This window comes from Apus apus, chromosome 5 (genome assembly GCF_020740795.1).
Source record: "Apus apus isolate bApuApu2 chromosome 5, bApuApu2.pri.cur, whole genome shotgun sequence".
Lineage (NCBI taxonomy): Eukaryota > Metazoa > Chordata > Aves > Apodiformes > Apodidae > Apus > Apus apus.
Window position 1 is genome coordinate 19,142,423 of NC_067286.1, and position 14,719 is coordinate 19,157,141.

At 41.8% G+C, this 14,719-nt stretch overlaps 1 protein-coding gene across 7 annotated transcripts in view; it reads right to left on the reverse strand.

Annotated features, from left to right (window-relative positions):
- Window positions 1-11,613: 11,613 nt before the first annotated feature.
- The window catches only part of KMT5B (lysine methyltransferase 5B), a 30,150-nt gene continuing 27,044 nt past the window's right edge, over window positions 11,614-14,719 (reverse strand). For all 7 annotated transcript variants that reach the window (XM_051620689.1, XM_051620687.1, XM_051620685.1 and 4 more), the window contains one exon: window positions 11,614-14,441. In XM_051620689.1, coding sequence (XP_051476649.1) covers window positions 12,973-14,441 — 1,469 coding nt within the window. In that variant the 3' untranslated portion in view covers window positions 11,614-12,972. The remainder of the gene's footprint in view (window positions 14,442-14,719) is intronic.

The window sequence follows — 14,719 nt, forward strand, 5'->3', positions numbered from 1 at the left end:
ACAGCTTGTAGCTAATGCATACTGGTTTCTAAAAGGGGGCGGGGCTGCAGGGCTGAAAAATCCCTCTCTTGGAACGGGAGTGCCACCTTGTGCTGGGAACGGTAAACAGTCAATGGATAAAAACCCATCTGTCCAGAAAAGCAAAAGAGAGGTGAGGGACAGAAAGCCATCTTTGGAGGAAAGCTGCCTTAAGGCATTTTGACTTTCAGATATCTTTCCTGCTTATACCAACCAACATCACTCTCATTATCCTGCTGTAGGGTAAGATTACGCTTTTTGAAAGGATCACTGGGCTACAGCGAGCAGCTCTTCGCAGATAGGCTCTTAGCCCACAAAGTCAGACCTCAGATGTAACCATGCACGAACAGCTACAGCTGACAGATGGCAGCTATGTCCTCAGCATGAACAAGTCGAGGGAGGAACAAGGTGTCATCTTAGACAGTAACTAGATGAGTGTTACTGACATCTTGCAACAGATAAGCCTGAAAGTAATACAGGTGTGGAACGTGCAACAAGCATCTTACAGAACAATTTCCAAATGCAAAATACTGTTATTCTATCAACACAAATTTCAGAGTGCTAAAGGCTGAGAGACCAACACCAGAGTTGAAGTTTGTCTTCCTCTTCTTGCCTTCTTTGGCATTTGCAGCACACAAGCTCTGAAGTAACGGGACAGATGAGCATCATTAACCATGGCACCCAGTTCAGCAACTAAGGTGGCAAAGAGGTACCAGTGTTGGTTCCCAGCATCAGGACCACTGTTGGCTGCTTCAGTGCTGCCAGTACAACCTCACCAAAGAGATGAGACTGCACTACAGCTGCTCAAGGGTGAAGGTCTCCATTTGACGGAGGCAGTGCTCCTTAAGGTGATGCTTAGCAACAATCATCCACATTAGCATGAGAACAAACAGCACCTACTGGGAGCACTGTTCCGGATTCTTGCTGACTGCTAGCTCTGCAGTCCTAGACACAAACTGTTAGGTGTTTTTTTCCAGACTCCAGACACACCTTTCCTCCCTCTGTAGATGCATCACTTCTAGGGAAGCAGCAGGATCTTTCATGCAGGTCAGCTACATGGGCTGGAAGTGTGATATTGGAAAAGCCCTTAAAGAAAAGAGATGAAGGTGGACTAAAATGTTAAATTCCCAGTTGGAAACAGTAAGCAGGGAGCAGGAGGACTGTGTGACCCAAATTTTCCCTGTGAAGTATACCATTTAATTGGATGCTTGATGCCACTGACGTGGTATCCACATAATCTGCCTGATAGAGCTGTGAGAAGGGATATGTACATGTGAACTAATTACACTGTCCATAATACTAGATTACAACACTTCTACTGACAGCATAATTACTGCCTAACCTAACAGAGAAGCACTATACACAAGCATGAGACAGTGATCATCCGTATTTTACTTGTGTCTTCTCACTAGCCAACAGCAATCGCTTTTCCTTCCTTCCTTCCTACCACTCATATCTCTTGGGGTTTCCCTCTCTTTAACCCACTGAAAGTCCTGTACATCTTACCTATCCTGACACACCCTGTATAAGCAGAGCTGTACTGACTCAGAAGTACATCCATCCCAGCATGCAATATCTGACCTCTAATGTAAGATTTACACATAGGCAAAAGGTTCACATACATTTTAAGAGTAATAATGCCATTATTTCCCCACAACTGACTGAAGCTCAATGGTGTAAACTCACTACCTGCTAAGTGACTACACTTAAAACACCATCAGTGTTTCATAGGAATAATTAAAACTTTAGGATTTGTGTATTACAAACCCAGGATATATTAATGTTTTGTGTACTTTGCTGAATACCTTCTTTGCTTCAGTCTTTACTAAGACCAGTCCTCATAAGCTTCAGACCCTGGATACAGGAGAGGAAGCCTGTAGGAGGGAAGACTCTCCACTAGTCAATGAACAGTGGGTCAGAGATCAGTTATGTAAATTGAATGTGCACAAGTCCATGGGCCCTGATGAGATGCACCCAAGAGTGTTGAGAGAGCTGGCTGATGTTATTGCCCTACCACTCTCTGTCATTTTCAAAAGCTCATGGCAGACAGGAGAGTTGCCTGAGGACTGGAGGAAAGCCAATGTCGCTCCAGTCTTCAAAAAGGGCAAGAAGGAAGATTCAGAAAATTACAGACCAGTCGGCCTCACCTCCATTCCTGGAAAAAGGATGGAGTGGCTAATTTTGGAGGTCATCTCGAAGCACATGGAAGAGAAGAAGGCTATCAGGAGTAGTCAGCATGGATTTAGCAAGGGGAAATCACGCTTGACTAATCTGATAGACTTCTATGATGTTGTGACTAAATTGATAGATGCAGGGAGACCAGTGGATGTAGTCTACCTTGACCTTAGCAAGGCTTTTGACAAAGTCTCTCATAGCATCCTTGTGAGCAAGCTCAAGATATGTGGGATAAAAGAATGGACAGTGAGATGGAGGTAAGAACTGGCTACACAGTAAGTCCAAAGAGTGGTGATCAGTAGTGCAGAGCCCAGCTGGACACCTGTAACTAGTGGAGTGCCTCAGGGATCAGTGCTGGATCCAGTCCTGTTCAATGTCTTTATCAATGACCTTGATGACGGGACAGAGTGTCTTTGCAGCAAGTTTGCTGATGACACAAATCTGGGGGGATTTCCTGATTCACCTGAAGGCTGTGCAGCCATTCAGCAAGATTTGGACAGGCTGGAGAGCTGGGCAAAGAGGAACCTAATGAGATTCAACAAGAGCGAGTGCAGAGTCCTGCACCTGGGAAGGAACAACAAAATGCACCAGCACAGGACCTTGGTAGACAACAAGTTATCCATGGGACAGCAATGTGCCCTTGTAGCAAGAAGGCCAATGGTATCTTGGGGTGCATTAAGAGGAGTGTGTCCAGCAGATTGAGGGAGATTCTCCTCCTCCTCTACTCAGCCCTGGTGAGACCTCACCTGGAGTATTGTGTCCAGTTCTGGGCTCCCCAGTTCAACAGGGACAGGGATCTACTTGAGAGAGTCCAACGGAGGGCTAGAAGGATGTCATTCTCTGTCTTAGATCTACCAGTTTGCAATAAATTCTGTTGTAAAATCATAGATTTATAGAGCCCCTTCCTTTCAGCTTGTTTACCACATAACATAGCTTGGAGTCATCAGCAGACTTGCTGAGAGTGCACTCATTCCCTACATCCATGTCACTGAAAAAGATGTTAAACAGCATGGCTCCCAGTACTGAGCTCTGAGGAATGCCACTCATCATGGATCTCCACTTGGACACTGAGCTGTTGACCACAACTCTGAGTGTAACCATCCAGCCAATTCCTTATTCTCTGAGTGGTCCATCTATCAAGTCCATGTCTCTCCAGTTTAGAGACCAGGATGCTGTGTGGGACAGTATCAAATACTTTGCATAAATCCAGGTAGATGATATCAGTTGCTCTTCCCTTATGCACCAAAGCTGTAGCCCTGTAACAGAAGACCACCAAATATGTCAGGCAAAATTGGCCCTTAGTGAAGCCATGTTGGCTGTCACCAAGCACCTCCTTATTTTCATGTGCCTTAGCATAGTTTTCAGGAGGATCTGCTCCTTGATCTTGCTGGGCACAGAGGTGACAATGACTAGTCTGTAGCTCCCCAGGTCTTCCTTTTTTGCCTTTTTAAAAATTGGGTTTTTTTCCCCTTTTCCAGTCAGTGGGAACTTCAGAATGCCACAGTTTCTGAAGCTTGAAGGATAGTGGCATAGCAACTTCATCTGCCAGTTTCCTTAGGATCTACAGATCTATCTACATAAGTCCCATGGACATGAGCACTTTCAAGTTCCTTAGATGATCTTGAACCTGATCTTCTCCTACAGTGGGTGGTCCTTCATTCTCCCAGTCCCTTCCTTTGCCTCCCGTGACTTGGGCAGTGTGGTTTGAGCACTTGCTGGTGAAGACTGAGGCAAAAAAGTCATTGAGTCCCTCAGCATTCTCCATATCCTGCATGACCAGGTCTCCCATTTCCTTTCAGAGAGGGTCCACATTTTCCCTAGTCCTCCTTTTATCACCAACATACCTACGGAAGCTTTTCTTGTTGCTCTTGATATCCCTGGTTAGATTAAATTCTATCAGGGCTTTAGCTTTCCTAACCTGATCTCTGGCTGCTCACACAATTTCTCTGTATTCCTCACAGGCTACCTGTCCTGCTCCCACCCACTGTAGGTCTCCTTTTTGTGTGCAAGTTTGTTCAGGAGCTCCTTGTTCATCCATGCAGGCCTTCTGGCATTTTTTGCCTGACTTCCACTTTGTTGGGATGCATTGCTCCTGAGCTTGGGGGAGGTGATAGTTTAATACTCATCAGCTTTCTTGGGCTCCTTTTCCCTCCAGGGCTTTATTCCATGGTACTCTACCAAGCAGGTCCCTGAAGTGGCCAAGGTCTACACTTCTGAAGTCTAGGGTAGGGAGCTTGCTGTGTGCTCTCCTTGTTGCCTAAGGAATGATAGAATACATTCTACCATTTCATAGCTACTGTAGCCAAGGCTGCCCTTGAGCTTCACATTCCCCACCAGCCCTACATTGTTGATAAGAACAAGATCCAGCATAGCACCTCTGCTTGTTGCCTCCTCTGTTATTTGGAGAAGGAATTTATCAATACATTCCTCCAGGATTGCTTATGCCCTGCTGTGTTGTCCCTCCAACAAATATTGGGGTGGCTGAAGTCCCCCAGGAAGACCAGGGCTTGTGAACATGAGGCTACTCCCACCTGTCTATAAAGAGCCTCATCCACTCAGTCTTCCTGGTAGGGTTGCCTGTAGCAGATGCCCACTACATTGTCCCCCATCCCTCCCCTCCCTTTAATCCTGATCCATAAGGTCTCAGTCAGATCCTCCCCAGGTGGAGCTTCATGCACTCCAGTTGGTCATTGATGCAGAAGGGAACACCCTCTCCTGGTCTCCCCTGCCTGTCCTTCCTAAAGAAGCTGTAGCCTTCCATGCCAACACTGATTATAGGAGTCATCCTGCTATGTCTCTATGATGCCAATAAGATCATAGCCCTGCAGTCATGTGTGTGTCTCTTAATTCCTCTAGTTTATTCCCCATTATTATGGTTTAAGTGACCCTAGCACAGTGTTGGACACCTATAAGAGGAACTAGAGAGAGGGTCCTTAGGATCCTGATGGATGCAGGAGGGTCAGAACTGAGAGGGGTCAGTATTCCCCCCACTTCCTGCCGTACTCTATAAATAAAGTCAGAACTAGAAGCTCACCCTCATTTTCTTCCTGCACAGCTGTATTTGCAGCTGTTCCTGCTTGGAGATTCTTCAGTTTGCCAAAAGCTTTCCAGAATCCAACTCCATCTGGTGCTGTGAGGAACCGCGGACCCGTGCTTCTCCTGAAGCAGCCTTGCAGCAAGGGACTCTCACCCTACTACTCCTGTGATCAGCAAGATCAATTTTGTGTATTTGTATATAAGTTTATAATCTGTTTTTCCCCCCCATGTGTTACTCCCTTTTTCTATGTTACCATAAATTCATTCTAGTTTCAATTTCCAACCCTTTCATCTCTCTTCCTTTATTCTCCTTCTATTTTCCCTTGGGAGGGTGGAGGGGTGGGGTAATAGGGAGCAACTCTGCTTTCTGGTTTGTCCTATTTAAACCAGGACACCCATGCTACATGTGTTTGCATGGAGACAACTAAGTTGGGCCTCCAATAAAGCTGACCTACTGGCTGGAATTCCTTGGAGGTAATTTCACTGGTGTTTCCCTGTTGGCTCCTGAAAGTGGGATCCATCACCTGGTGTGCAAGAAGCCGATCTACACACAGTCTAAGTATTTGCTTTAATATCCAGTTCTGAGCAGAAAAGGAAGCAGGATGGTATTCCACAAAGCAAGCTCCGTTTCCCAAAACACAAGGGCAACCTGTATACCAAAAAACATAAGAATAACATGAGAGATCCAAGTTCTATCATTTGCACACAATTGATCAACTAATTCCTCACTTCCATTTAAAGTGGCAATGATGAAAAACTTCGCATTCTCAAAGAGCTAGGGGCTTGTTGTTAGCAGGGGTCCCTCCAGCCTGTGGGTGAGTATTTCAGTATGCTAATGGCTCATTAATGTGTTAATCCAGTAATTTAAATTACTCCATGTTTTTCCACCCAGTGCTCAAGACTGTAACCGAGATAAGCTGAAGGGAGTGCTTCTTTCCATCCCTTTCACCTGTCTTGCAGATGCCTTGCAGGTCTGTTTCAAGGCCAGGCTGTTGACTAGGGATGTTGACTACTGTTTTTCTCTAATTGGAATCTGGTTTTGTCTAATTCTTACTGTTTCACTGTTATCTAGGCCCTGTTTTTATTCTGCATGTCCCTTATGTTCTTTTTTTATGGGATTTTTTTTCCCCAAAATGTGATTTTTCCCCCAAAATGTATTTATTTCAATAACTGACATCACTATTACCTCAGCAGCCCCTAGCTTATCACCATAAGACTTCAAGTGTGCTCCAGTCTATCCAGTACATCTCTGAGCAATAAGCTGAAAGCCCTCACTAGCACCCCACCCCTTTAAATCTGGCTTGCCATCCCACAGCTTTTCACAGGCAAGCTAGGTATCATACCCCTCCCCTTCAAGTCTACTTTAAAGCTCTGTCAGTAAGACCCTCCTCCCCATTTCAGAAAGCTTAATCCCATTCAACACCAGCAGGCTGTGTGCTGCATAGGCCACCCCATTATCAGAAAATCCAAAGTTGTGATGGTGGCATCAGCCATGGAATCATGTATTAATAGACTGAATCTGCCCATTTCTTTCAATGTTGCTACCCACAACTGGAAGGAGAGGAAAAAATAAACTGCTTTGGACTCCCTCACCAACCTTAGGTCACTTAAGTCACTTTTGATCACTCTTGCATAATATGTTGTAGCTTCACTGTCACCCACATAGAAAAGCAGTAATGGGTAATAGTCTGAAGGCCACACCAGGCTAAGAAGTTTCCTAGTGATGGCCTTAACCCAGGCCCCAGGGAGGCAGCAGACTTCACTAGGAGAAGAGTCTGTCCAGCATATTGGACCTTCTGTTCCCCTGAGAAGGGATATGTCTAACAGAATCACCAAATAATAGGGGTTGGAAGGGACCTCGAAAGATCATCTAGTTCAACCCCCCTGCCAGAGCAGGGTCACCCAGAGCACATCACACAGGAACATGTCCAGGTGGGTTTTGAATGTCTCCAGCAAAGGAGACTCCACAACCTCTCTGGGCAGCCTGTTCCAGTGCTCTGTCACTCTCACAGTAAAGGTTTTTTCTGATGTTTATGTGGAACCTCCTATGTTCCAGTTTGCACCCATTGCCCCTTGTCCTATCACTGGACATCACTGAAAAAAGCCTGGCTCTGTCCTCCTGACACTTGCCCTTAATATATTTTTAAACACTAATGAGGTCACCCCTCCATCTCCTCTCCTCCAAGCTAAAGAGACCCAGCCCCCTCAGCCTTTCCTCATAAGGGAGATGTTTCACTCCCTTAATCATCTCTGTGGCTCTGCGCTGGACTCTTTCAAGCAGTTCCCTGTCCTTCTTGAACTGAGGGGCCCAGAACTGGACACAATATTCCAGATGTGGCCTCACCAAGGCAGAGTAAAGGGGGAGGAGAACCTCCCTTGACCTACTAACCACACTCTTTCTAATACACCCCAGGATGCCATTGGCCTTCTTGGCCACAAGGGCACACTCCTGGCTCATGGTCATCCTCCTGTCCACCAGGACCCCCAGGTCCCTTTCTCCTACACTGCTCTCCAGCAGGTCAGCCCCCAACCTGTACTGGTACATGGGGTTGTTCTTCCCCAGATGCAAGACTGGTGTCATCAGCAAACTTGCTGAGGGCACACTGTGTTCCCTCATCCAGGTCACTGATGAAAATATTGAATAGTACCAGTGCCAGTACTGACCCCTGAGGGTCTCCACTAGTCACTGACCTCCAGCTAGATTTTGTTTCATTACAACTAACTTTTTTTTTTTTTTTTTCTTCCTCATGAGGTGGTTATGATACAGGAGGGCAGTACTTTCTGACCTTGGCAACACCTCTGACATAGAGAGACCATCATCCATCCATGTCATCCCTTGACTGGCCTTCCACATTCAGAACTCTGTACCTGTTGCACACCTGGGAAGGTAAGGTGAGCAAGAAGGGGGGTTCACGTGCTTCCCTGAGCACAGACTCGCAACCATGTACACTTTCCATTAATAAAAATATTACACAGGATTAGTGGAAATAAGGTAAGTGAACTCAAGCATGACTACCTCAGAGATTCCCTTGGTGGCAAAAAGCAGCAGCTACAACAGGCAAAAAAGAGCAAACACATAGTGTTGGCTGCCATGAAATAATGCTGAAGACAACCTACCATAACCTTGTTAACTTGTGGTATCAAGAGTTTAGACAGGGGCAACAGAGATTATGCAAGAGATTACTTATAACCAAGCCCAAATAAGAGAATAATCACTGGGGGATTTAAGAAAAACACATTATACTAGTAAATATAATGCAAACTTAATTGACTTTGCTTTTAATTTTTAGTAGGTCTTATTCTGCACAGCTCCCAAATATTCATCCTTTCATTCTAAAAAGGGCAAACAACTACACAAATACAGAGAGCAAAGGAATAAGGTTTCTGAGCTTATTTTACATGCACTGGCAGCACTAAGCAAAAAGGACCAAAAGAAACCAGAAAAAAAATTATGAGCCAGAAACGCACCTGAATACATACTGTGGGGAGCACTGCAGGTAGATTTAACATACAATAGCTGGCAGTGTAACTGAATAAAACCAATGCATTGTGAACTCTATGCAACAGTAAGCTACACACAAGCTAAGCATTCAAGCACGTACAGGGACAACACCTAATACCCAGTAAATACATTGGGGGAATGGGGTGAAAGAGAAAAGAAAAAAAAGGCATTTTAAAAATAGACCAAAAAAGGACAGTAACAGGATGTGCATATTAATCTCGCAGAGAATCCACAGCAACTTTTTTCAAGTTTTTTCAAGTCCAAATCTGCCTGCTTGCACACTATAGCTGGAGCGCAGATGAGACAGAAAAGAGCATGCCTGATTAGCTCAGAGGGGGACTCATTTCAGACAATATTGCAGTAACATCCACAACAATCGTTAAGACTGCTGTTTGCAGAAACACTGCTTCTTCTTGGCACAAGCCATTTTCAATAAATTCCCATTGCCCAGGGAAATGTCCCTGTACATGTGAAGTACAAAAGGCTTGATACTGGATTCTTATTTGGCTATTTCCAATCAAATCAATCCTCCTCAAATCTAAAATACCTTTTTGTATTACTCCAAAAAGACATGTCCTATTCAGGACAGCCTCCTTCTACTATATGCTCACTGCATATTTAAAATAAATAAATAAATAAAACACTCAATTCCCTAACACTGTTTTTGTAAAGAAATACTTTTCATTTTTCTTATAAAAAAACAACAACTTTGCCCCTACCCTAGTAGCTCACTACATCACAGGTACAAGGCAGCTAACAGTTATACCTGCTATCCAAATGTTCAAAAGCTCATGCGGAACCTGTCCTCAACTACATGGCAGCTCAGTATGCACTGCCCGTGCCAGCATGCTCACAAATCCACAGCCAACCTTTCGTTCCTTGCTGGCTGTAGCCTCACAACTTCTTACACATAACATAAAACTAGCTGACAAAGCCTCTCTGTAATTTCTCCAACTCTTCAACCTGCTTTACGTCTTGCTGTCGCTGCCCTAAACCTACCTTGCCATTGAATCTTAACAAGTATCTTAGGAAATTAAACACATAAAGGCTAAGCAGCATCCCCAACAGTCAATAGCTATTAACTTCACTGTGCTTTGTGATCTGGACAGCCAGGAACATACCCATGTTGTCAAGTTCTCACACATGTGACCCATTCAGCTTCCCCTATTATCAGGTTAGGGAAACATTAGGATCTGCCAATTCACATTAATGTTGGCAAAAAAGATTATTTTTGGGAGGAAAGACAGAAGATACTGGGGTTGTGCAGCCCCTGCTCACCTGTCTGACCTAGGGAAATGCATTTAATTATTTTCAAGGCATATGTAAGCTGAAAATTCTGTGTAGCAGGCCATAATTACAGACTTGTCTACTGTGGAAATGACTAAAAGGCTTTGTTGCAAATTGTCCAAGACAAGGAAGGCTATTCAATGAAAAAGAGCAATCCAGAGTTCCTGATACCCAAAGAGCTACTTGTACTTATTTCCAGCAGAGAACAAGAAAAGCAGCTCTCATTAAGCTGAAATATGAGCTAGAAAGAATATCTATTTGAGAAAAACAGCTTCTACCTCTAAGGGCAGGAATCTTGCAAATTTTTCACCACCTGTTTCATTATCTGCTTTCATTGCTTGATGCTGGTTTAGCAATGCTTAAACTTACTCTTAAGCATACTGGTTAGTAAATACTAACAGCTGACAGCATTTACTTGGTGCAACAACCCCCTTCTCCTCAAATGCCCAAGTAAATTCAATTTCTACAAACCAATCAACCTCCACAAGGACCACCAAGACTATAAGCAAGAGCAGCAGAGAAATAATCTTGCAAGAAAAAACAACTATGTAGCAAAGTAGGGAAACCGGTGTCTCAGAACACAATACAGTAATACTCTCTGAGGCAATCAACAGCAAACATGCAGATGCTCTGTTCCGCTCTTCACATCTTTCACTTACACAGCCACACACTTGCAAGGCACACCACTCAGTGAAAACACAAGTGAATTCTTGAGGAAACAATGGTATTATTGTTACTTGTCACCAACAGTTTGCGGGTAAACTTCCTACTACACAGCAAGCTATCTTTCTTGTAACCCATCTTTTAATAACCCACTTTTATATGACACAGTACAATTAAAAAAACCCGCAAGAAAATCCACTATAGCTTACTCAATACTCACAAGTGTCAGCATACTTAGTAAAGCTTTTGTATTCAGTCTTCAGTGAACTAAAAGCCCAGGTCTGATAGGAGAGACTCTGCATTACATACTGGTCTACCCATTTAAAAAAAAAAAATAAAAATTACACTCTGTACATGAAACACAGCTGGCTTGTAACAGAGATTGGACATCGTAAAAACAAAGTTGCAAGTACTATGTTTAATTTGACACTAAGAACACAGAAGGGAAGTGGGATGAAGGTAGATGCCACCATCTGATTTGCAGTCTAACAAATTACTGAAATGCATTTGGATGGATTTCTTTGAAAAAAATATTCATTTCTGTGAGGGTCAGAGATGGGCCAAACTATTATGATCAGCTCACATGCAAATTCCCCCACCCATTTCCACTTCTGCTTTCACAACAGGGTAATACAGTGGTCAAGTAACTCGAGCTCTTCCTCTTCCCAGCAGAGAGGGTTGGACTTGACATGAAAATACTATGCAGTGAACAGTGGATTCAACTAATCCAACAGTATGTTTTACAATGCAGCTTTCTGTTTCTACACCCCTAGATACAAAAATTCTTTACTCAATTATGGATTAATGTTTAAACACAAATATCGACCAAAATGCTATAGAGGGTCAACTAATTGTATTTTATACCTGTTTCAAAGAAATAGCTTATAAGTGAGCTGATTTATATATAGAAATAACTTCACTGTGCCCAGAAGTTTCCTAACATTCTTTTATTAAAAACCAAAGAGCTAAAGATTGCCCTGCTGATCTTCACTGTAATACAGTAGACTATGTATGAGCAAAGAACTCCAACAGATGCAGAGTTTAAAACTAGGGTTACAATTTCCTATTTTATTGGCATGGATGTATTTCTAAACTTAAAAACCCTTCTGGCAATTTATCTCAATTTCTTATGACAAAATTTCTCACAACACACAAGTATTTACAACATATACATAATTTTTCAGTCTTTTACAACTGGTTCTTAAAAGACAAACAATTCATAGGTCACCACAGAACAAAAGCTGTGACTTAGTTGTTTTTAATTTCATAAAACTATCATAAGTTAAAGTGAATAGATTTTCTTTAAATTCCTTGTAGCATTTTACAAGTGCAACAGAAAAATACGAAGAACCAATTTAGAATAGCTGCAGTTCATTGGATAAATGTTGCCTGTTGTAGACACATTATTTCACAGCAAATTCTTGAAAAAATAAGCACCAATCATTCTTGCAAAGAACAATTTTATCTAAAAGTATTGAAAAGTGTTAAATACAAGGTGTTTAATTTACATAACAAGCAATAAATACACCATATCCAAACTTTTATTCTGCATACTGCTACCCTGGTACATATAATGTACTAAAAAGTCACCAAATTGTCAACACCTTTTTCTTTTTTTCTTTTTTCTCTTTTTTTTTTTTTTTTAAGAAATCAATCTGACTTCCAACCAAGGGTTTGCTACTATAACAAAGGCCACAAACAGTACGTCTGGGACAGCATACAGTGTTGAAAGGACAAACTCCAAGGGGGAAAAAAAAACATCTAGCAAATAAATCAAAAAAGCTGTAGATCATTGCTGGTGATATCAACATATACTAGAAAAACTTAATATGCTGCTGCTACTATGATTTTTTTTAATTGTTTAGTCAAATATCACCAAGAGCAAACTACTGCTCTTACTGATAAAAAGTATTTATGTAGCCACACTATATTCTCATTGTCCTGCATGGAAAGATTTGATGCAATTTCATAACTTTGCTTGAGCCTTTATTTTACAACAAAGCATTACTATAACTCAGAATTGCACATAAGAAGGCTATTAAAAAGTACAATAAAAATCTGCACAAATCAGAATAAAGAAGTCAGTATGCTGTACACTTTTCTACAATATTATGTTGATAGGTGAATAAACAATAAAGAAGTGCTGCCACTAAGTTTTTCAGAAAATTCTTCAGTTGACAAATAATCAAATGGAACTTTTTGTTGGTGTTGTTTTGTTTGTTGTTTTGTTTGTTGTGGATCTTGTTTTGTTTTTTAAAAATGACATCCAGATCACTTTAAGACCAATAGGCTTATGCATTGAGCCTTAAAGACTGATCTTCTCTCCTCCTGGAAGAAATATCAATATCTATTGAATCCTTGCCAACAATAAGCCTTAGTCTCTTTGCTGGAGGAAGGGGAATAAAGTCATCAAATTCATCATCATAGTCATCTTCCTCTTCGTCATCCTCTTCTGATGAAGATTCATCTGCTGTTTCCTCTTCATAGTCACCATAATCACCTACTTCCATTCTTGACTCCAACAGGGAGAGAGTTTCACTACAGCACATACCATTTTCATGAAGGTCATCAGGGTACGTCCCTCTGTTTTCTTCCTCTCGTTTTAGCTGTATTTTTAATTTTGTTGAACTATTGCCTGATCCTGAGTTAAACCCATTATTTAGCTTTGCTACATATAAATTATTATCTTTTTCATGGTCTTTACTTAGTTTGATGCTTATTTTTGAAGAACTCATTCCATCACTTTCTTGGTCATTTGCCTTGCTACTGCTATCATGGCGTCTACGAAGAGTCAGTTTAGGAATCCCAGAGCTATTTTCAAGGATAAGTTGTGCATCATACCTCGTAATTCGTCTCTTCTTTTTACTTTTTGCAGTTCTAAAGCTGTCTTTTGCTTTAAAATTTTCAGATGTTACAACAGAGCAGCCACCAGATCCAGGGATACAGTCTTTATAACCAACAGGCATGTCCACCACATTATTCCTCTCTCCAGGCTCTGGTTGAGAACTAATCAAATCTGGTACTTCATCTTTCACAGGTGTATTGTGCGCAGTATTGGTTTCTTCTATTTTTGCAGATGGTTTTACAAGTTTCCCTTGTCGAGTTTTCTTTTTTGACATGCCTGCATCATTTTTCTGGCACCTAATATCCCCTTTATGTGATGGTCCATGTGCCATGTCATTTTTGTTTATTACATGAGAATGCTGATCTAAAATGTCTGATTGCTTTCCAGTCAAAATATTCTTATAGCTATCCAACATATTTGGTTCAAGCTTTATGTCAGAGGTCTCCTTCAAATTCATTCTTGTTCTCATTGACCTCCTTGTTATGTATGTGCAGGGTGGTTTATCACCATGCTCATGAGCACCTTTCACAGAATTCAGTTTATGTTCTCTGGCTGCATGCCTTGTTAAGCATCCACTAGTGACTGCAACTTTCACTGGTCCCTCCAATTCTTTATCCTTTTTAATGGGCAAGTTTTTGTACAAAACTACCTTAGGCTCTTTGAGAACTAAATTTCCCATTTCAAGCTTTCTAGAAGCATTCTTTTGCTCTGGCCTTCTGCACTGATTTCTCAACTTTATCTTGGAAAGTAAAGGCTTTGCAGGCTTTTTCAGTCTCTTTGGTACCCTGGAATTATTTATATGAGTTAGTTTAGATGAGGTAGAATTTGATGATGCTGGAATTCTTGATATAGACTGTCTTGTCAATGTTCTATTTTTGCTGTTCTTTTTTACGCCAATTGAAGATTTTCTGTTAGCTGCAAAAGAAAAAAGTGGTTTTGTTATGCCACTACTTTATCCTGAGTTTCCCACTCCTAAATACTGTAGTTACCTAATTTTTTTAAACACTTCATCAAAATCCGTTAAACAGGCTAGACAGTATGCAGTAAGGAGCAAGACTGCTTAATCCCGTAATTTTTTTCTACAGGGGTGAAAAAAGAAATAATAATAAAAAAATTTCAACAAACCAAAAACCTGTAACAGTTATAGATCCTGTAAAATTGAAACTGTAACAGTTTCAGGTATCCAGTTGTCT